At 71.6% G+C, this 18,723-nt stretch overlaps 4 protein-coding genes across 4 annotated transcripts; 2 read left to right on the top strand and 2 right to left on the bottom strand.

Annotated features, from left to right (window-relative positions):
• Positions 1–6,811: 6,811 nt before the first annotated feature.
• AURANDRAFT_62061 (hypothetical protein) lies at positions 6,812–7,138 on the bottom strand (the record flags this gene model as incomplete). Its single annotated transcript, XM_009036007.1, has 1 exon — positions 6,812–7,138. One exon carries the CDS (start codon positions 7,136–7,138, stop codon positions 6,812–6,814), a length of 327 nt encoding a protein of 108 aa, XP_009034255.1.
• A 1,345-nt stretch (positions 7,139–8,483) lies between these two features.
• On the top strand, positions 8,484–12,258 carry AURANDRAFT_62060 (hypothetical protein; the record flags this gene model as incomplete). The annotated part of the gene is made up of 2 exons (XM_009036415.1): positions 8,484–10,490; positions 11,299–12,258. The coding sequence occupies 2 exons, from the start codon at positions 8,484–8,486 to the stop codon at positions 12,256–12,258; spliced, it is 2,967 nt and encodes a 988-aa protein (XP_009034663.1).
• A 1,230-nt stretch (positions 12,259–13,488) lies between these two features.
• Positions 13,489–14,485, bottom strand: AURANDRAFT_62059 (hypothetical protein; the record flags this gene model as incomplete). The annotated part of the gene is made up of 2 exons (XM_009036006.1): positions 13,489–13,881; positions 14,081–14,485. 2 exons carry the CDS (start codon positions 14,483–14,485, stop codon positions 13,489–13,491), a joined length of 798 nt encoding a protein of 265 aa, XP_009034254.1.
• A 331-nt stretch (positions 14,486–14,816) lies between these two features.
• AURANDRAFT_70084 (hypothetical protein) lies at positions 14,817–16,556 on the top strand (the record flags this gene model as incomplete). The annotated part of the gene is made up of 2 exons (XM_009036416.1): positions 14,817–15,655; positions 15,848–16,556. The coding sequence occupies 2 exons, from the start codon at positions 14,946–14,948 to the stop codon at positions 16,422–16,424; spliced, it is 1,287 nt and encodes a 428-aa protein (XP_009034664.1).
• Between the last annotated feature and the right edge of the window lie 2,167 nt (positions 16,557–18,723).

Below are 18,723 nucleotides of genomic sequence, written 5' to 3'. Positions count from 1 at the left end.
TCGTATGGCGCGGGCCGACCCAAGTTCGCCCCCGGCCCGCGGCCTTCCCCTCCCCTCCCCCGTATACTCTCGAGTTCGCTTACACAATGAGGGGACAGGGGTCGTCTTGGGCTTTCGAGCCTAGGCGAGGGGCGCGCCCACGATGCGCGAGACGTCGAGGACGTCCACGGAGAGGACGACGAGCAGCGCGAGCAGCGCGAGGTACTCGAGGTGCACGGGCGCCGCGAGCGGGTCCGCGGAGAGGGTCGTGAGCTGGTTGCCGACGCGCGAGAACTCGGCGTCTTGCATCGCCTTGAAGGTCATGTCCGCGTCGACCTCGAAGGACTCGGCGGCCGCGACGCAGCTATCGGCGTCGAAGCCGTGGAGGATGCAGTACTCGATCATGTCCTCGCGCTCCTGGAAGGACACCGATTCCGCGGAGCGGCGGACGCGCGACCGGTCGGGGTGCAGCTTGGCGTGCGGCGCGCCGTCGGGCACGATGAACGCGACGGCGAACTGGGCCGAGGCGGTCGCGAGGAAGGCGAGGGCGATGTTTGCGCGCATGGTTGATCTTTTGCAGGCGAGTGTTGATGAGTTGTAGGCGAGTGCTGGTGCTGATTGCAGGTGCTTGCAATCGCTGCAGAGGCACTGGTGGACGGCGTCGTAGTCGGTGTCAATGGCTTTTGTTGTCTCAATCGATCCTCTCCAGAAGGTGCATCAACGGCTTCAAGAACCAGATTGAACTTTCGACGGCAGCCCAAACGATGGCATCTTTCGCCACCAAGACCGACACCTCGCACCGGTCGTCGGCCCTCGTGGAGTTCCGCACGACGGACGTCGCCGGGAACACGTACTACGTGGAGACGGGCACGTACTGGGACGGCAAGATCGTCGTGCAGCCCGCCGGCGACGGCAGCAACGAGGAGGCTTTAGCCGCGCCCTGCGCCGAGCCGCTCGTCGCGCTCTGCGGCGACTGCTGCGGCTTCGTCTACGCCGCGTCGGCGGTGTCGCTGCACCGGTTGAACCCGCGCGCCGAGGGGCTCAGAGGGGCCACGGACCCCTACGAGTGGCAGGCCGTGGGACCGCTGCCCGCGGGCAGAATCATCGCCGCGTCCGCGAGCAGGACCCACGACGCGCTCCTCGAGCTGCGGACGACGCTGGGCACCTACTCCATGGCGGACCAGCGCACCGTCTTGTTGAACATCGACGCGGACGGCGCCGCGACCGTCGTCGACGCGCCCGAGGAGGGCAACCGCGACTGGGAGATCCTCCGGGAGCGGCTGCCCTGCGGCAACCACGACATCAGCGTCGTCGAGGCGCGCTGCAGCCTCTACACGGCCGGCGGCTTGACCCACTTCCACGGCTTCCCCGCGACGGCGAAGGTCTTCGACGGCCTGTGGACGTACCGGCCGCTGGGTGACGACTCGGGCTGGTTCAGCGCCGCGGGGTGGCAGCGGCTCGCGACGCTGCCGCGGCCCGTCTGCTACGCGGGCCTCGCCGCGCTCGACCATTGCATCTACGTGGTCGGCGGCGCCGCGCCGCACGGGGGCGACCACGGCGACCGGAGGCCCGTGGCGTCCGTCGCGCGCTACGACCTCGACGCGTACGCGTGGGCGGAGGACCCCGCGCCGGACCTGCCGGAGCCGCGGATGGAGTGCTGCGCCGTGGGCCTGCGCGGCCGGCTCTGGGTCCTCGGCGGCGCGACGGGCGACAACGCGGCGCTCGACTCGGCGCTGAGCTGGGCGCCCGGCGAGCCGTCGTGGCGCCGCGAGCCGCCGGCGCCGGCGCCGCTCCGCCAGTTCGCCGCGGCCGCGGACGGCGACGTCATCTACTGCGTCGGCGGCGACGCCGGCTTCTTCTACGGCTTCGACGTCGCCGCGGGCGCCTGGGACGCGTCGCTGCCGCCGCACCCGACGCGGCCCAAGGCGCCGCTCGCGGCCGTCCGCGACGGCGAGCTCTGGGTCCTCGGCGGCGCGCGCCAGAGCGCCGTCCACGCCTTCGACGGCCGGAGCTGGCGCCGCGAGGAGTGCGACCTGCCGGCGCCGCGGGCCTGGGGCGGCGCCGCGGCGGTCCAGGGGCGCCTCGTCTGCGTCGGCGGCGCGTTCTTCGACGGCCGCGTCGGCGGCCCGGCGTTCGACGACCGCGTCTTCGCGACGCGGTCGCCCGCGGACAAGGCCAAGTACGCGGGCCAGCGCGCCGTCGAGGCCGAGTGGATCAAGAGCCGCCGGCAGCGCCTCGAGCGCGAGGCCCGGGAGCGCGCCGCGGACGACGCGGAATACGAGAAGTCGCTGCTGACGACGCCCGCGACGCCCCTCCACACGCCGCGGCGGCCGGCGCCGGGGACGCCGGTGTTGACGCCCGCGACGACGCCGCGCCTGCGCCGGCTCGACACGCCCGGCGCCGACGGCGACGACGAGGGCGGCGTCGACTGGGGCGACGACGACGACGTCTCCAGCGACGCCGCGTCGACCATCGACGCGGACGAGGTCTACTGCGCGCCCTGCGCGCCGAAGGACTAAAAACTATTTAGGCCGCGTGCTTCATGCGCAGGACGTTCGCGTGGTGCCGGTCGATCTCCGCCTGGACCGTCGCGGCGACCTCGCGCGCCTTCCTCGCGGCCGCGCGCGCCTTCTCGCTCTCGGGGTCGTCGCCGAGCTCCTCGGCGATCATGTCGTCGGTCTCGGCCTGCTCGAGGGCCTGGGCGACGAACGCGACGGCCTCCTCCGCGGCTTTGACGGCCGCGGCGACGCGGTCGTCTTCCGTCTCCTCCGGCTCGACCTTCTCCTCGGGCGGCGTCGGCGACGCGGCCGGCGGCGGCGGCGGCGCTGGCGCCGTCGGCGGGGGCGGGGCGGCCGCCTCCTCCTCCTCCTCCTCCTCCTCCTCTTTCACGTTGAGGCCCGCCTTGTCCTCGCGCGCCGCGAGGATGGGCGCCGCCGCGCGCCTCGCCGCGGACTCGATGCGTTCCCAGTCGAGCTCCTCGGCTGTGAGCGGCGACGCCGGCGACGGCGCGGGCGGCGGCGTCCGCGGCGACGCCGGCGCGGGCGCGGGCGGCGGCGTCCGCGGCGCCGCGGGCGACGGCGCGGGCGGCGGCGCCTTCTCGGAACTCGCCTCGGGCGGCGGCGTCCGCGGCGCCGCGTCTCCGGGCGGCGTCGCGGGCTGCCGCGCCGCCTTCTCGGCACTCGTCGGCATCCGCGCGGGCCCCCGCGCCCGCTCGAAGCTCCGCTCGAAGGGCGGCGTCTTCTCCGGCGTCCGCGCGGACTCGGGCGTCGGCGGACCGCAGAGACCAACGGGCGTCGCCGGCGGCGAGAGCGCCGCGCCGGCCGGCGTCTCCGGCGCGAGCGCCGCGAGCGCCCGCCGCGCGCGCGCGAGCTCCGCGCGCGCGACCTCGACGGACGCCACGGCCTTGGCCGCGGACTCGGCCGCGTCCGCGCCGCGCGGCGTCTTCGCGAGTTTTGCTGCGCGGACGCGGTGCGCCTCGGCCCGCTGCGCGGCGCGCGCCGCCGTCCGCTCGGCCTCGAGCAGCGTCAGCCGCGCGTCCTCGACCTCGGGCGCCTCGTCGCCGCTCCGCGCGTAGGACGGGTAGGCGTGGGCCGGCGCCGGCGCCGGCGACGTCGGCGTCTTCGGCGCCTCGCGCATCTGCTGGCGCTGGAGGTCCTTCTTGACCGTGCGGGCGTCCGGCACGCGCGTGCGCGCCGTCCGGCTCTTCGAGCCCTTGGAAATCTGCTTGCCGAAGGCGCTCATCGTGTAGCTCAGACCGATTCCATCGCCATTTGGGCAGTGGCAAATTGAACTACAAGGTGAAGCGGCTAATACCCGCCGTGACCCTCAGACGATGGTGACTGCCTCGACGGGAATGCCCGATGTCGCTGAACTCGTGCGCGCGTTGCGGGACGGCGACGCGCCGCTTCCGAATAAACATTCTGCCGTGTGGTTGCTTGCTAATCTCTCCGAGTGCTGGGATCGAGAGGAGGTGATCGCAGCTGGTGCCGTCGCACCGCTCGCGGAGCTACTAAAAAAGGGCAGCGACTCCGATCAGCGGGACGCCACGAAGGCGTTGGGGAGGCTCGGCTATGAAACTGAACTCATCGTGCCGCTCGTTGAGCATGTCAAGAAAGGCGGCTGGAGCAAGGCGTGGGCCGCGGGTGATCTGGCTCGCTACGCGCGCAGCGCCCAGCGCCATAGAATCACCATCGCGACCGCGGGCGGCATTCTGCCGCTGCTTGCGCTCGCCCAGATCGGCCACCACCACGGCTCAAATGCGCTGCGGAGCCTCGGGATCGACGATGACCTTGCGGTCGCGATCGCGGCGGCTATTGGCCTCGAGGCGCTTGTCGAGCTAACGCAGACAGGCAACGTGCACCTGCGAGAGACATACAAAAAGGATTCGATGCTGTTTCGGTCCGAGCGTTACTCTGTCAAGACAAAAGCCGCGCAGATGCTGGTCCGCAAGTGTCTCGGCAGCGCGAGCTGCCAAGATGTCGAAACCGCCATCGCTGCTTTCCTCTAAGACCCCTCCCCGGAATGAGATAGGAAGCCTAAACCAGCGCGCTCTTGGGCAGGCCGTCGCCGACGTCCCCGCCGACGAGGAGGACGTTGGCCAGGGGCGCGCCGCGGTCGTCGGGCACGGCGATGACGAGCTTCGGGTCGCCCGCGCCGTCGCCGCTCCCGCGGACCGTCGCCGCGACCTCGACGAGCTCCGCGGAGCGGTCCGCGTCCGGCGCGCGGGCGCGCGGGAGGAAGGTGCAGAAGACGATGCAGCCGACGCCGGACACGAAGGACACGAGGAGCGCGAAGACCGCCTCGCGGAACGCGAGCGACGTGCCGACCTCCTCGAAGGTCACGCTCGTGAGGAGCGCCGTCGGCGCCGGCGACGGCAGCGGGCTCGGCAGCGGCGACGGCAGCGGGCTCGGCGCCGGCGACGGCGCCGGCGACGGCGGCGTCGACGGCGGCCGCGTCGCCGCCGTCGGCGCGGCCGACGGCGCCGCGGACGACGGCGGCCGCGACGCGGACGGCGCGGGCGACGGCGGCCGCGTGGGCGGCGCCGTCGGCGCGGGCCGGGGCGGCCGCGACGGCGCCGGCGACAGCGACGGCGCGAGCGACGGCGCGGGGCTCGCCGTCGGCGCGAAGGTGAGGCAGCGCGCCGCGTACCAGGCCACGCGGTCGTCGTCCTGCGCCGCGGCGAGGATGTCCGCGCGGCCGTCGCCGTCGACGTCGGCGGCGAAGACGCCCGCGGCGCCGCCGGCCGCCTCGTCGACGGCGCGCTCCGTGAAGGACCGCCAGCCCCGGCCGCCGACCTGCTGGTGCCACGCGACCGTGTCGTCGTTGTAAGACGCCGCCAGGACGTCGACGTCGCCGTCGCCGTCGACGTCGAGGGCGAAGACGGCGTCCGCGCCGTCCGCGCCGGCGACGACGACGCGCGCGGCGAAGGACCGCGCGCCGTCGTTCTCGTACCACGTCACCGCGTCCTCGAGGCGGCTCGCGGCGAGCGCGTCGACGTCGCCGTCGCCGTCGACGTCGACGCCGAAGCAGGCCTGCGTGTACTGCGACGACGGCGCGATGGCGCGCTCCACAAATGCGCCCGCGCCGTCGTTCTCGTACCACGCGACGGCGTCGTCGAGGTACGAGATCGACGCGGCGAGCACGTCCGCGTCGGCGTCGCCGTCGACGTCGAGCGCGTGCAGGGACCAGACGGCGTCCGACGCGCCGACGACGGCCTCCGCGAGGCCGTCGTCGCGCGCGAACCAGAGCACGGCGTCCGCGTTGACGGCCGCGGCGACGACGTCCGCGGCGCCGTCGCCGTCGACGTCGACGGCGTGCACGGCGCTCGCGCCGTCGGCGTCCTCGGCGAGGACGCGCCGCGCGAAAGCCTGGGCGCCGTCGTTCTCGTACCAGGCCACGACGTCGTCGTCGTGCGACGCCCACGGCAGGTCGACGTCGCCGTCGCCGTCGACGTCGATCGCGAAGGCGGCGACGGCGCCGGCGCCGGCGTCGTGGGACACGCGGCGCTTCGCGAACGTCGTCGCGCCGTCGTTGGCGAACCAGCTCACGGCCGCGTCGTGGAGCGACGCCGACAGGACGTCGGTGTCGCCGTCGCCGTCGAGGTCCAAAGCCAGCACGGCCTTGGCCGCGTCCTCGTGGTCGGCGACGGACCGCTTCTCGAAGTCGAGGCTCGCGCAGCGCGTGGCGTTGTGCGTCGTCGTCGCGGCACCGAGAGCCGCCATGACGACGAGGCGACGCCTCATTCCATCATGTTATTTTTCTTCTGTTGAAGCTCGCAAAAAACCGTCGGGCAGCCTCTGCGAGAGCTCGCGCTCCGACCTGATCGCGATGCTGAAGGTTGTTGCATTCCTGGCCGCATTACGCATGGCGACGGCCATTCCGGAAGTCGCGATGTACGGCGAGCCGGGCTGAAAGCATTGCGCCGCGGCGAAGCGAGACTACAAAGCCTCGTGGACGGACCGCATAAAGCTGGAAATTACGGAGTGCCCTGTAGAGTCGCGCGACCCGGGCGGGGGCGTCTGCGACCACATCACCTACTTCCCGACGTTCTGCTGCCCGCACGACGAAACGTGTTCCCATAAGAACAACCTCCAGGAGAGCTACGAGGCCGGCGCGGGCTTCGAACGCGTCATCGAGGCCGCGGCGGCCGAGTGCTCGAACGCGACGGCGCTCGCCAACGAGACGAGCCGCGCGGCCTAGGACGTGCACCGCGCGCCCCGACGACGGCGGAGGAGGCCCATGACCCCGCGCCGCGTCCCGGACGCGCGCGTCGCGGGCGAAGTACCCCCGTGCCGTCGACAAGAGTAACCGCCGAGGCTTAGGAGACGCCGTGTCACCGGTTGATGCCGTGGCGGTAGGGCTTGCCGTCGACGAGGCGGACGTAGGGCTTCTGGGGCCGGCGGTCGTAGGGGACGAGGCCGAGGCGGCTCTCGCGCTCGCGCTGGGACTTGGAGATGGGGAAGTGCTCGACCTCGGGCTTGAAGGCCTCGGTGATCTTCGCGTGCTCGCGCTCGCGCATCTTCGCGTTGAGGGGCGTGTCGCCGCGCTTCTCCTCGCGGCGCTTCTGGTCCGCCCAGGCCGCGGCCTGCGCGGCCTTGGAGGCCTCGTTCTTCTCGAAGACGCGGACCGTGCGGTCGATGATGACGTCCTGCTCCGTCATGCGGCCGCTCTGGACGGCGTCGCGGTACTCGGGCGGAAAGATCGTGTCCTCCGTCGGCGCCTCGCCCTCCTGGAAGTAGTCGCCGCCGTAGTCGAACGTGAGCTCGTCGCCCTTGGGCACGTCCTTCGTCGTGTAGAAGCCGACGTTGGGCCGCAGGTCCTTGCAGAGCACCTCCTCGCGGTCGACGACCTTGACGAACTCGACCTTGGTCTCGAGGTTCGGCGCCTTCTTCGAGTGGTTGATGTAGCGCGTGAAGTGCTTCGAGGGGCCCGCGTCGAGGTAGACGTCGCCCTCGCGGATCCAGTAGACGTGCGTGCCGTCGCCCTTGGGGTAGCGCGCGTCGTATTCCTTCTCGTCGATGAGGTCGCCGACGTACTCGCCGATGAAGGTGTGCTTGGGGATGGCTCGCTTCGTGTAGACGGCCATGCCCTTCTTGCCCGCGTCGCGGACCTCGATGACGTTCCGGCAGTCGAGGCAGTGCTGCATCGTCCGCCAGCGCTTCGCGTAGCGGAAGGGCTCCAGCACCTTCTCCGAGACCCAGCCCTCGATGGGCGCGACCATGCGCAGCCGCACGCTCCCGCTCTCGCTCACGCGGCGCGACGTCGTGTAGACCAATCGCCCCTTCCGGACGTCGCAGAGGTGCGCGCTGTCCGTGGACATCTCCTTGCGCACGGCGCACCACTTCTTCGCAACGACCCAGCTGTGGCAGTGGTCGCGCTCGTGCTCGCTCTCCGTGTCGCTCGCGACGGGCTCCGGGCACTTGCCGACGGGCGGCCGCTTCGGCGGGCCGCGGCGCGGCGGCGCGTTCGGCTGGTGCGCGCGCGGCGGCGGCGGCCGCGCGTTGATCTCCGAGATGGGCTCCATGGTCTCGCCGAGCAGGGCCGACGGCGCCTGCGCCGGCTGCAGCACCTTCGCGCTGACCCACCTGCGCGCGCGCCGCTTCTCCCGCGCGCGGCTCGCGGAAAAAAATGGACGCCGTCGGCGCGCCCGTCGCAGGGCCTGGCCATGAGGCCCAGGGGCTTCTGGACGCAGGTCCAGAGCAGCTCGCAGCGGATCGTCTCGCCGACGAGGACGCGGCTCTTGCAGCCCACGAGCGTGCCGCGGGGGATCGGCGGCTCGAGCTCCGGCGATTCCAGCGACGCGCCCTGGCGCCGCAGCGCGCCCTTGGCCGCCGTCACCGTGAACCAGAACGACGCCATCGATCACGCCGCCGCGCGACGACCGCCGTCGAGCTTCTCTTTCCGGCAGCACCCTGAGTGGTGGTCGAGGGGCTGCCCCGCGTGGTTCAAGTTGGCGCACCTTGAATGTGTCTTGAACAAACGATGGTAGGGCTGCCCGCCTAGAGATGCTGCGCGGCCTCGTCGTCGTCGCGGCCGTCGTCGCCCAGGTGCGCGACGCGCCGAGCGGCTACCGCGCGGGCAAGCCGAGCGGCGCCAACGCCTTCGCCCTCTACGACGCCTGCAACTCGTCCCTGCGGGCGCTCGTCGCCGCCGGCGCCAAGGCGCGGAGCCTCGACGCCATCGTCGCCTGCGAGACCGTGGCCTGCGCCTGCGACGGCTCTGGCGCGCCGCCGGACTGCCCGGTGCGCGAGGTCTACGCGGCCGCGGCCGTCGTCGGCGGGGGCTTCGCGCCGGAGGCCGTCGCGGCGCGGCGCGGCGCGCGGCCGCGGAGCTGCGCGGCCTGGCTGCGCGACCCGCGCAACGGCGGCGCGCTCGCCGGCGGCGGCGACGCCGCGCGGGAGCTGCGGCGCTGCGGCGTGGGCCTCTGGGAGCAGCGCCGCGCGTCGCTCGCGTACCTCCAGATGGCGCAGCCCTGGGTCGCGGCGGACTGGAACGACCTCCTCGAGCCCACGGCGCGCGACGAGGCGAAGATCCACGGCGAGGAGCCCGCGGGCCGCGCGCCGGACGCGGCGCTCTACCGCCTCGCGACGCAGCTCCTGAAGCGGCAGCTCGTCGTCGCCATGGAGTGCGGCGCCGCGCTGGGGCTGAGCTCGCACCTCGACTTCGAGAACGCGACGCGCGGCGTCAACCGGTACATCGGCACGATCATGCGCGTCGAGGCGCTCGCGAACCTGCTGCCGCACCTCTTCGAGGCGCAGCGCTACCGCTTCGCGTGCTGCCTCGCGTCGGAGGAGCGCCTCGGCGGCTGCGGCGAGACGCTCGCGCCGTCGGGCGAGGACCCGGCGGCGGCCGCGGCGCTGCGGGCCGGGAAGCTCGATCGCACGCTCCGCGCCGCGCTCGAGGGCGCGCCGGCGCTCGACGGCGGCGGGTCCGTCGACGTCTCGCCCAAGGCGACGTCGCGGTACGCGGTCGCGCGCATCGCGGACCTCCGGGGGCCCCTGAAGCGCCTGACCTTCGCGTACCGGTCCGAGCAGGACAAGGCCAAGGGCCGGCGCTACGCGAACCACGTCATCGACCGCGTCTTCCGCCGGGTCCTGCCGCGCCTGGAGCCGCTGCCCGACGGCCGCGCCGTCGCGCTCGACGACCTCGTCTTCTTCGGGCTGAGCGTGCTGACGTCGAGCCCCTACCCGTTCCTCCACTACGACCAGGACTGGACGCTCTTCCCGGACGCGGCGGGGTTCCAGGTCTGGGTCTTGGTCGACGCGTCGGAGCTTCCCAACGCGGGCAACCTCTTCGTCGCCGAGACGCCCGAGCTCCTCGAGAGCGACCCGCCCCTGCGCTGGGACTTCGACGAGCGCGGCGGCGCGACGAAGAACACCTACCTGGGCACGCAGTTCCCCATGCCGCTGAAGACCTACGGCTCCTGGGAGCGCGGCGCGAAGCTGTCGTTCCGCTACTTCAACGGCACCGAGGGCGACGCGCTCGTCTTCTCCAAGCGGACGCTCCACATGTCGGACCCGCGGCCCCACCTGCTCCGGGACCTGCGGGAGCGGCCGCCGGACCGCCTCGCCGTCTCCGTGCGCGCCGCGGTCAAGGACGCGGACGGCGGCCTCAACTTCTGGCCGGGCCACACGTCGACGGCGCGCCTCGCGACGGACCCGGCCTGGGTGGACCACTGGATGGGCGGCGGCGCCAAGAAGAACGGGCTGCACCGGGTCTTCATCCCGAACCGCCACGATTGGATGCACGGCATCCCGCGCGCCGCGGGGCCCTGGGAGCCGCTGGACCCGTGGCGGAACCACCCGTCGAGGCGCGCGCCGCCGACTCCGCCGAAGCTCCGTCCCCGGGCGTCGAAGACGGCCCACGAGAAGTTCGTCGACAAGTTCGACGGCGTCGCGCAGCTCATGACGACGCCGGAGCAGCGCGCGTCCTGGGAGCGCGTCAAGCTCAACCCGCCGGAGATCACGGGCGACGACCAGCTCTACGTCGACATGGAGGCCCTCGCGGCGACGGTGCAAGCGCCGCCCTGGCGCGGGGGCAACGGCCGGCCGCCATGACGACTATTTTAGGACCTCCTTGAGGTAGCGCAGCCAGTGGGCGAGCTCGAAGAGGAAGAGCACGGACCCGGCGCAGAGCAGCGCGCGCGTCCGCCCCATCTGGTGGAAGAAGGCGATCGCGGATGCGGCCGCGGCCCGGGCCCGCTTCTTCGCCCGCGCGACGCGCGTCTCCGCGGGCGCGCAGGGCCGGCACGCGCCGAAGCGGTTGAGCCCGGCGGCGGCCGCCGCCGGGCCCGCGCGGTCGCCGCGGCGCAGCTCGGCGACGGTCTCCCGGATGGACGCGCGCACGCGCGCGGCGTTCGTCGTCTCCGAGCGGCGCTTCGACTGTTTTCGGAGCTTCGGCGCCTTCATCATCTTCGGCTTCAGGTAGCCGGCGGAGGCGTCGATGACGCGGTCGCTCGCGGCGCGCGGCCGCTCCTTGAGCCGCTCGTGGCGCCGCTGCTTCTTGTCGTCGCCGCCGTCGTGGTCGCTCGCGCAGCAGTCGTCGTCCCACTGCTTCTGGAGAGACGTCTGCTGCTCCATCGTTCGCAGGGCCGCCGCCAATGTGTCCACGTCGCCCCTCTTCAGGGCCGCCGTGAGCGCGTCATGATCGCGGGCGTCGACCATGGCGCGTTCGTACTGCGGCTCCGACGCGACGCACACGCGACGCGTTGCGGCTGCCCAGCGCTGGGCTGCCCCAGCCGCGGCGCCGTCGACCTCGGTGCACACGACGTTGACCTCGTTGTCTCTCGATCCTGTTGTGGCAAGGCCTGTTGTGGACGAGGCCTGCGTCGTCGCGACCATGTACAGCTCCCGGTCCGCCGAGGACGCCGGGGAGAAGACGACGTCGTCGCGCGCCGTGCTCGCGGCGCTGCGCGCGCTCCAGGACAAGATCGCGCGCCTCGAGGGCGAGCGCGCGGAGGCCGTCAACTCCACGAAGGAGATGCGCCACCAGCTGCGCGAGATGGAGCTCAAGGTCGAGAGCCACCGCCTCGACGGCGCCGAGGAGTCGCGGCTCCGGAGCGCCTACGAGCGCCTCGCGAGCGAGGCGGCGTCCAAGGACGCGGCCATGCTCGCGGCGGAAAACCGCGCGCGCGCGGCGGAGCAGCGGCTCCTCGAGTGCGAGACGCGCGCGCGCGAGACGACGCTGCGCGCGCGGCGCGTCGAGGAGGAGCTCGACGAGGCGCAGCGCAACGGCGCGACGCCCCGCGTGACGCCCGAGGAGCGCGCGCGCTACGAGGACGAGCTCGCGGAGAGCGCGAGCCGCCGGAGCGCGGCGGAGGAGAAGGCGGCCAAGCTCGAGGCGAAGCTCCGCACGTCGGAGCGCATCCTCGAGACGCTCATCGCCATGAACAAGCTGCTCGTCAACGAGAAGGAGGCCGACGTCGACCTCGACGGCGTCGCGCGCGAGGCGCGCGCCGCGCGGCTCTCGCCGGACCGTCAGGACCGGGAGCCGCGGCGCCGGTCGCCCGCGCCCGCGCGCCGCGCGGCGCCGAAGAAGGCGACGTCGGCGCTGCGGGCCGTGCGGTCCGCCGTCGACCGGGCCGCCGCCGCCGCCGCCGCCGCGCCGCCGCGGCGCGCGGCGCCGAAGAAGCGCGTCGTCAAGCGGCGGCCGCCGCCGCCGCGGGACGACGTCGAGGCCAAGCCCCTGCCCTGGGTCCCGAGCTCCGACGGCGGGGTGTCCTTCAACCTCGCCGCGGCCTGCAACTACGCGCTCCGCAAGACGCAGCAGCCCGCGCCCTAGGGGGGGGGGGGGCGCGTCACCCCGGGGGTTCGGCGCTTACCGCTTCGCTTACCGCTTCTTCCGCGACCGCCGGACGCGCGCGAGCGCGGCGCCGCCCTCGCGGCCTTGCTCCCGCTTCTCCTTCTGGCGGTTCTCGAACTCGTCGTAGTGCATCGCGCACCAGACGTTGGAGATGAGGACCATGACCTCGACGCAGGTCACGAGGTCCTTGACCTTGAAGTTGTTCACGTCCGCGTTCGTGATGCTCTGCGCGCGCGCCTCGGACTCCAGGCTCCGCGCCATCTTCTCGAGCACGCGCAGGATGGCGTGGAGGAGCTGGGGCTCGTCGTTCTCACTGATGCGCAGCGGCCGGAACACGTTCGCCGCGAGCCACTTTTTGAGGGGAGCGACGCCGATGAAGCCGACCTGTGTGGAAATCAAATCTTCAACCCGACTTCAAGGTGAGCGTATGCGACCGTTTTGACGCAAGGATTTCTGCTGTGCTTCGAGAACTCGACGAGAGCAATCGATTCGTCCAAAAATCAGCCGAATCGACTTCGATTTGACCGAGCTAGAGAATTCTCAAGTTTGGTCAGGACCACCCAAACCAGCGGTTGAATTCCACACAGAAGCCGACGCGCGGGCTCTGCGTGCCCGCGAGCTTCTCCTCGTCGCACTTGAGCTTCGACGGCAGGCTCCGCTTCGAGTCCTTGAGCATGCCCTCGATCTCGTCGAAGGCCTTGCACACGAAGTCGACGCCGGGCGGCGGGATGGACTTGATGCGTCCCGAGATGCGGTAGCAGCCGACCATGCGCGAGAAGAGCCAGAGCCAGTCGTTGTGGGCGTCCTCCGCGTTGGCGTGCTCCAGGGCGAGGGCGAGGGCCTTGACGCGCTTGCGCACGTCGCGCTCGTTCTTGCAGTTGAACCGCGTGCGGCACTCGTTGACGCAGAGCGCGGCGAGCGACGTCTCCGAGCCGTTCTTCCGCGCGAGGGAGTGGGCGTCGATGCAGGCGAGGGTGAACTCCGTGCACTGGGGCAGCGTCATGCGCGTCAACGTCTGGCCGCTCTCGAGGTACGGCTTCCACTCGTCCGGGAACCTGACCTCGTCGTCGTCGTCGAGGTCGCCGTAGACGCCTGGGCGGGAAAAGAGAGTTTCAACGTCGCTTCGACGTAAGTGTGCCGCGCGCGCGCGTTCCGGAAAAAGCATGCAGGCTTCGAGACCGTTCCAAGAGATGATCGCTCGTCCAAAGATCAGCCGAAACGAGTGGAAACCGGCCGAGATAGGAGCCTTTGAAGTTGGGAATGTCGCTCTCTTTTCCCGCCCCGGTAGACGCGGTCGTAGCCGAGCTTGAGGAACTCGACGTACTCGTCGGCGTCCGTCGAGTTGGTCCAGTTGTCCGCGAGCTCGAAGACGGACGCGACGAACTCGTCCTTGGTGACCTGCGCGTGGCCTTCCGAGTCGGACTTGAAGTCGTCCTCCATGGCCTCCGCGATCTCGAGCTCCGTCATCTCGTCGTCGGGGTCCACGAGGTGGACGAGGCGCGCGTAGAAGCGCTCGTACTCGTCGTGGTCCAGCGCCTCGTTCTTGTCGCGGTCGTCGTGCGCGGAGGACCCGGACCACCACCGCTCGAGCATGCGGCACACCTGGGCAGGAAACACACGACTTTAATATGTTTTTTGAACGATTTCGCGATCGTTTCTCTACTGTTTGAAAAGAACGCGCCGAGAGAAAACGATCCATCCAAAAATCAGCCGAAACGACTTCGATGTGACCGAGCTAGAGAGGTTTGAATTTTTTGCTGGACAGGGCGTTCCACTGGTTGTTTCCGGCACAGCGGCAGACGCGGCGGTCGTCGCGGAGCCGCTCGCGGATGGCCAGGTTCTCCTCGCTGTACATGTCCAGGTCGCCCTGCTTCTGGGGGTCGTAGCGTTCGATCTCCGGCAGCCGCTCGAACTCGGCCATCGCGGCCTCGGCCTTGGCCCGGATGCGTTTGCGCCGCCGCATCGCGCGCGCGTCCCGCTCCTCGGCCGTCAGCGACTCCTCGTGGGCCGCCTCGGCCTCGTCGATGAGGCGCGGGTGGAGCGCGCAGAGCCGCCAGAAGGCCTCGACGCTGTTCTCCACCTCGACGTGCGACGCGTAGACCGTGTCGCGCCGCCGCGTCTTCGGAGCGAAGAAGCGCCCGTCGGCCGCGGATTGGCGGCCGGGCTCCGGGCCGCCCGACGCCGGCGGGAACGCCTCCTCGCTCATGCCGAAGGTCTTGGACCTCACGCGCAGCGGCGTCTCGCCCGGCCGCTTCGGGCTGCCCGTGACCGGCGGGTGCGGCTTCGGGCTGCCGCCGACCGGCGGGTGCGGCTTGGCGGCCGGCGCGCCGTCGTCGTCGTCGGACGCCAGCGCGTCGTCCTGCTGCGGCTCCTCCGCGATGGAGCTCGCGCGCTGCTTCGGGCTATCCGCCATCGGGGAAGCGGTTTTAGCAGGAACCCATCGTCGAGCGACAATGTGAGCTTAGAAATTCATCAAGTGCACAGGAGTTCAACCCGGAGTTGTGCAGCGATTTTGCCTCAGAGTTGCACGCGACGCCGAGCCGGGCCGGAGCTCGCCTCTCCAGCGTCTGGCACTCCGCGCCGGCAGGTCTCCGCCTCTTGGCATTCGCGCCGGCAGCACCGCCCGGGTCCAGGGTCGTCCCCGTGCTTGAATCCGCTCCCATCGCATGAAAATGATGCGCGTCCCGCTCGCCGGCGCCCTGGCCCTGGGCCGCGCCCTGGCGCTGGCGCCGGCCCGGAGCTCGTCCCTGCGCGCGCCCGCCCGCGCCTTCGCGAGCCGCATGCCCGAGGTCGAGGACGCGGGCCTCAAGTGGAGCACGGGCACCGGCGCGCCCCTCGAGTGCCGGGCCGCCGTCGCCTTCGGCGTCGACGACCTGCGGACCACGGACGTCGTCGTCGCGGCGCCCAAGGCCGGCGAGGTGCGGCTCCGCGTCGTCGCGAACGCGCTCTGCCACACGGACATCTACACGCTCGAGGGCAGCGACCCCGAGGGCCTCTTCCCGTCGATTCTAGGCCACGAGGCCGGCGCGATCGTCGAGTCCGTCGGCGAGGGCGTGACGTCGGTAAAAGTCGGCGACAAGGTCATCCCCTGCTACACGCCCCAGTGCCGCGAGGCCGACTGCATCTTCTGCGCGTCGCCGAAGACGAACCTCTGCCCGAAGATCCGCGGGACGCAGGGCCGGGGCGTCATGCCCGACGGCACGACGCGCTTCAAGACGGCCGACGGCGCGCCCGTCGCGCACTTCATGGGCTGCTCGACCTTCGCCGAGTACACGGTCGTCTCCGAGATCTCCTGCGCGAAGATCGACGACTCCGCGGACCTCGCCAAGGTCTGCATGCTCGGCTGCGGCGTCGCGACGGGCTGGGGCGCCGCGTGGTCCGCGCTCCGGCGTCGTTTTATACGTCCCCGCCCGAAAAAAATCGCGTTCATCACTTTCGTCCGCGGCTTCCGTACGCCGCCGCGGCCGCATTCGAACGCGGAGACCGACGCGGGCGCCTGATACCCGCGCGTTCGCTTCCCCCCGGAAGCGCGGGACTCGACATCCAAACGCTCCGACACCCGCCGCAGGAAGACGGCGAACATGGAGGCCGACGCGTCCGTCGCGGTCTTCGGCTGCGGCGCCGTCGGGCTGGCCGTCATCCAGGCGGCGAAGATCCGCGGCGCGCGGCGCATCTTCGCCGTCGACACGAACCCCGACAAGTTCGATATCGCGACGGAGTTCGGCGCCACGGACTGCGTGAACCCCCTGGAGCTCGACGGGCCCGTCGCCGCGCATCTCGTCGGGTTGACGCAGTGGGGCGTGGACTACACCTTCGACTGCACGGGCAACACGGAGGTCATGCGGGCCGCGCTCGAGTGCGCGCACCGCGGCTGGGGCGTGTCCGTCGTCATCGGCGTCGCCGCCGCGGGCCACGAGATCGCGACGCGGCCCTTCCAGCTCGTCACGGGCCGCACGTGGAAGGGCACGGCCTTCGGGGGCTTCAAGAGCCGCGACGAGGTGCCGGAACTCGTCGACCGCGTGCTCGCGGGCGACCTGCCCATCGACGCCTACATCACGCACAACTTCGACGGCGTCGACAACACGCACGCGGCCATCGACGCGCTCCACGGCGGCGACTGCCTCCGGGCCGTCGTGTCCTACTGAACGGGCGTCTCCCGACGCCACCTTCCGGAGAAGAGAAGACGGATGTACATGCACGCGGCTCCGCGATGGCGCGGCAGAGACGGCCGATCCCTCGGCGCAGATGCGCGGACCCTAAGATTAATATTTTCGAGGAGTGCTTTGTTAGGCCTCGGGTTGACCAAGTTATTGAAGGGGGTGCGCGCCCGACTGCGTCCGTCCGGGGGAGGGGAGTTAAGAGGGGAGGCGGGCCCTCGTTGAACAGCACGTTTCCCTCGTCGACGAGGCTGCCCACGATGGTCATGCGTCGCGGCAGCCTCGTCGCTGCGTTCGCCGTCGTTGCTGCGGCGGCGGCGGACGCGGACGCCTGCGCGGCGCGGCGCGCGCTGGAGCTCGTGACGGCGGCGGACTCGGCGCCGCCGGGCCTCTGCGCCCTGGCGCGGTCGGCCGTCCGCCAGGGCTACCGCCTGACGATCCTGGGCGTCGGTGCGAACGCGACGTACCACGACGTCCTCGAGCAGAAGCCGCGGCTCCTGCGCGCCTTCCTGCGCGACGGCGCGGCCGCCGACGTCGTCGCCTTCGTCGACGGCTTCGACGTGCTCGCGCAGCGGGGCCCGGCGGCCGCGCTCGCGGGCTGGCGCGCCGCGGGCGCGCCCGACGCGCTCTTCGGCGGCGAGTCCTACTGCTTCCCGAACCGGCGCGGCGACCGACCGGCGCCCTACTGCGCGCAAGCGGCCGCGGGCCTCGGCGCCGGCGACCGCGTCGTCTGCCTCGGCAAGGCGCGCCGCTTCTACGCGGCGCTCGGCGTCGACGTCGACGCCAAATGCGCGCCGCCGGACGCGCCGGGCCGCGTCGTCTTCCCCTTCCTCAACTCGGGCCTCTACCTCGGCCGCGCGTCCCCGCGGCGCCCACCGGCCGCGGCCCGCGCGGACGAATTCCCCCACCCCCGCGCGCAGGCCCCGGCCCGCTCGCGCGGCTCCTCGACGCGTCGCGCGCCGCGTCTCGCTCCCGCGGCGCGCCGCTTCTCACGGTCGTGTAGGTACCTCGCGGCCTACGCGGCGGACGCGACGCTCGCGGGCCTCACGCTGTGTGGAAATCAACCAGTGGAATGGACGCGTCCAGCAAAACTTCAAACCTCTCTATCTCGGTCAAATCGAAGTCGATTCGGCTGATTTTTGGACGAATCGATTGCTCTCGTCGAGTTCTCGAAGCAAAGCCGAAGAGCTTGCATCTGAACTGTCGCATACGCGCACATTGAAGTCGGGTTGAAGATTTGCACACAGGCTTCACGGACCAGGCGGTCTTCCACGACGTCGTCGCGTCGGGAAACGGCGCCGCCGCCGTCGACGTCGCGGGCCGCGTCTTCCTCAACGCCTGCTGCCCGCGCGGCGCGCTCAACCGGGGCCTCGCGGCCTGGAACGCGACGGCCGGCGCCTACGACGTCCCCGCCAACGGCGCGTTCCCCGCGTTCCTGCACTGGAACGGCAACGTCGGCGCGCGCGACCCGACCCGCGCGGCCCTCGACCGCGAGCTCGCCGCGCCCCGGCCGCCGCCGCCCTGCCCGGGCAGCGTCCGCGTCGTCGGCGCCGCGACGGCGGCCGACGACTACCGGCGCCGCTGCGGCGGGGAGGGAGGGGGCGTCGGGTGATCTTTTGGCTGCCCAGGTCGACTTAGAAAAGGGATTCAAAACTTCAAGAAGCTTCGCCTAAATAGCCGGCAATGGGCAGCCCGTCGCGGCTCGCGCTGCTCCTCGCGTTCGCGGCCTGCCGCGCCGAGGACGGCCACGCGCGCCGCTGCGACGCGGGCTGGTGGTACGAGCAGCCCGAGGGCGAGTGCAGCCCCATGGCGTTCGAGGACCGCTTCCAGGCGACGAGCGGCGCCGAGTACGCGACGGCCGTGAGCCAGATGTGGAACGTGCTGGACCGGCTCGCCATGCGCTGGAATTTCGGGTGCGTCGACAAGTCGCCGCTGAGCAACCCGAAGACGCTGTGCACGGCGCGGAGCGACCGCTTCAACCCCTTCATCTTCGGCTACATCCGCCCGCGGCAGCGCGACGTCTACGAGCGGCACCTGCGGGCCCAGCGGGCGGCGCTCGCGGGGCGCGCCGGCCCGCAAATCTACTGCGAGATCGGCATGAACGCGGGCCACGGCACGGCGGCGGCGCTGCTGACGTCGCCGGACATCGTCGCGGAGAGCTTCGACATGCAGGAGTGGGGCTACTCCGACGCGGTCGCCGAGTTCCTCGCCACGGTCTTCCCGGGCCGCTTCCACAACCACAGCGGCTCGAGCTTCGACACGGTGCCGGCCTTCTTCCGGTCCGCGG

Source organism: Aureococcus anophagefferens, assembly GCF_000186865.1.
Source record: "Aureococcus anophagefferens unplaced genomic scaffold AURANscaffold_4, whole genome shotgun sequence".
Taxonomy (NCBI): domain Eukaryota; class Pelagophyceae; order Pelagomonadales; family Pelagomonadaceae; genus Aureococcus; species Aureococcus anophagefferens.
Note: the sequence above shows the minus strand (reverse complement) of the source record. Positions and strands in the feature narration are given on the sequence as shown.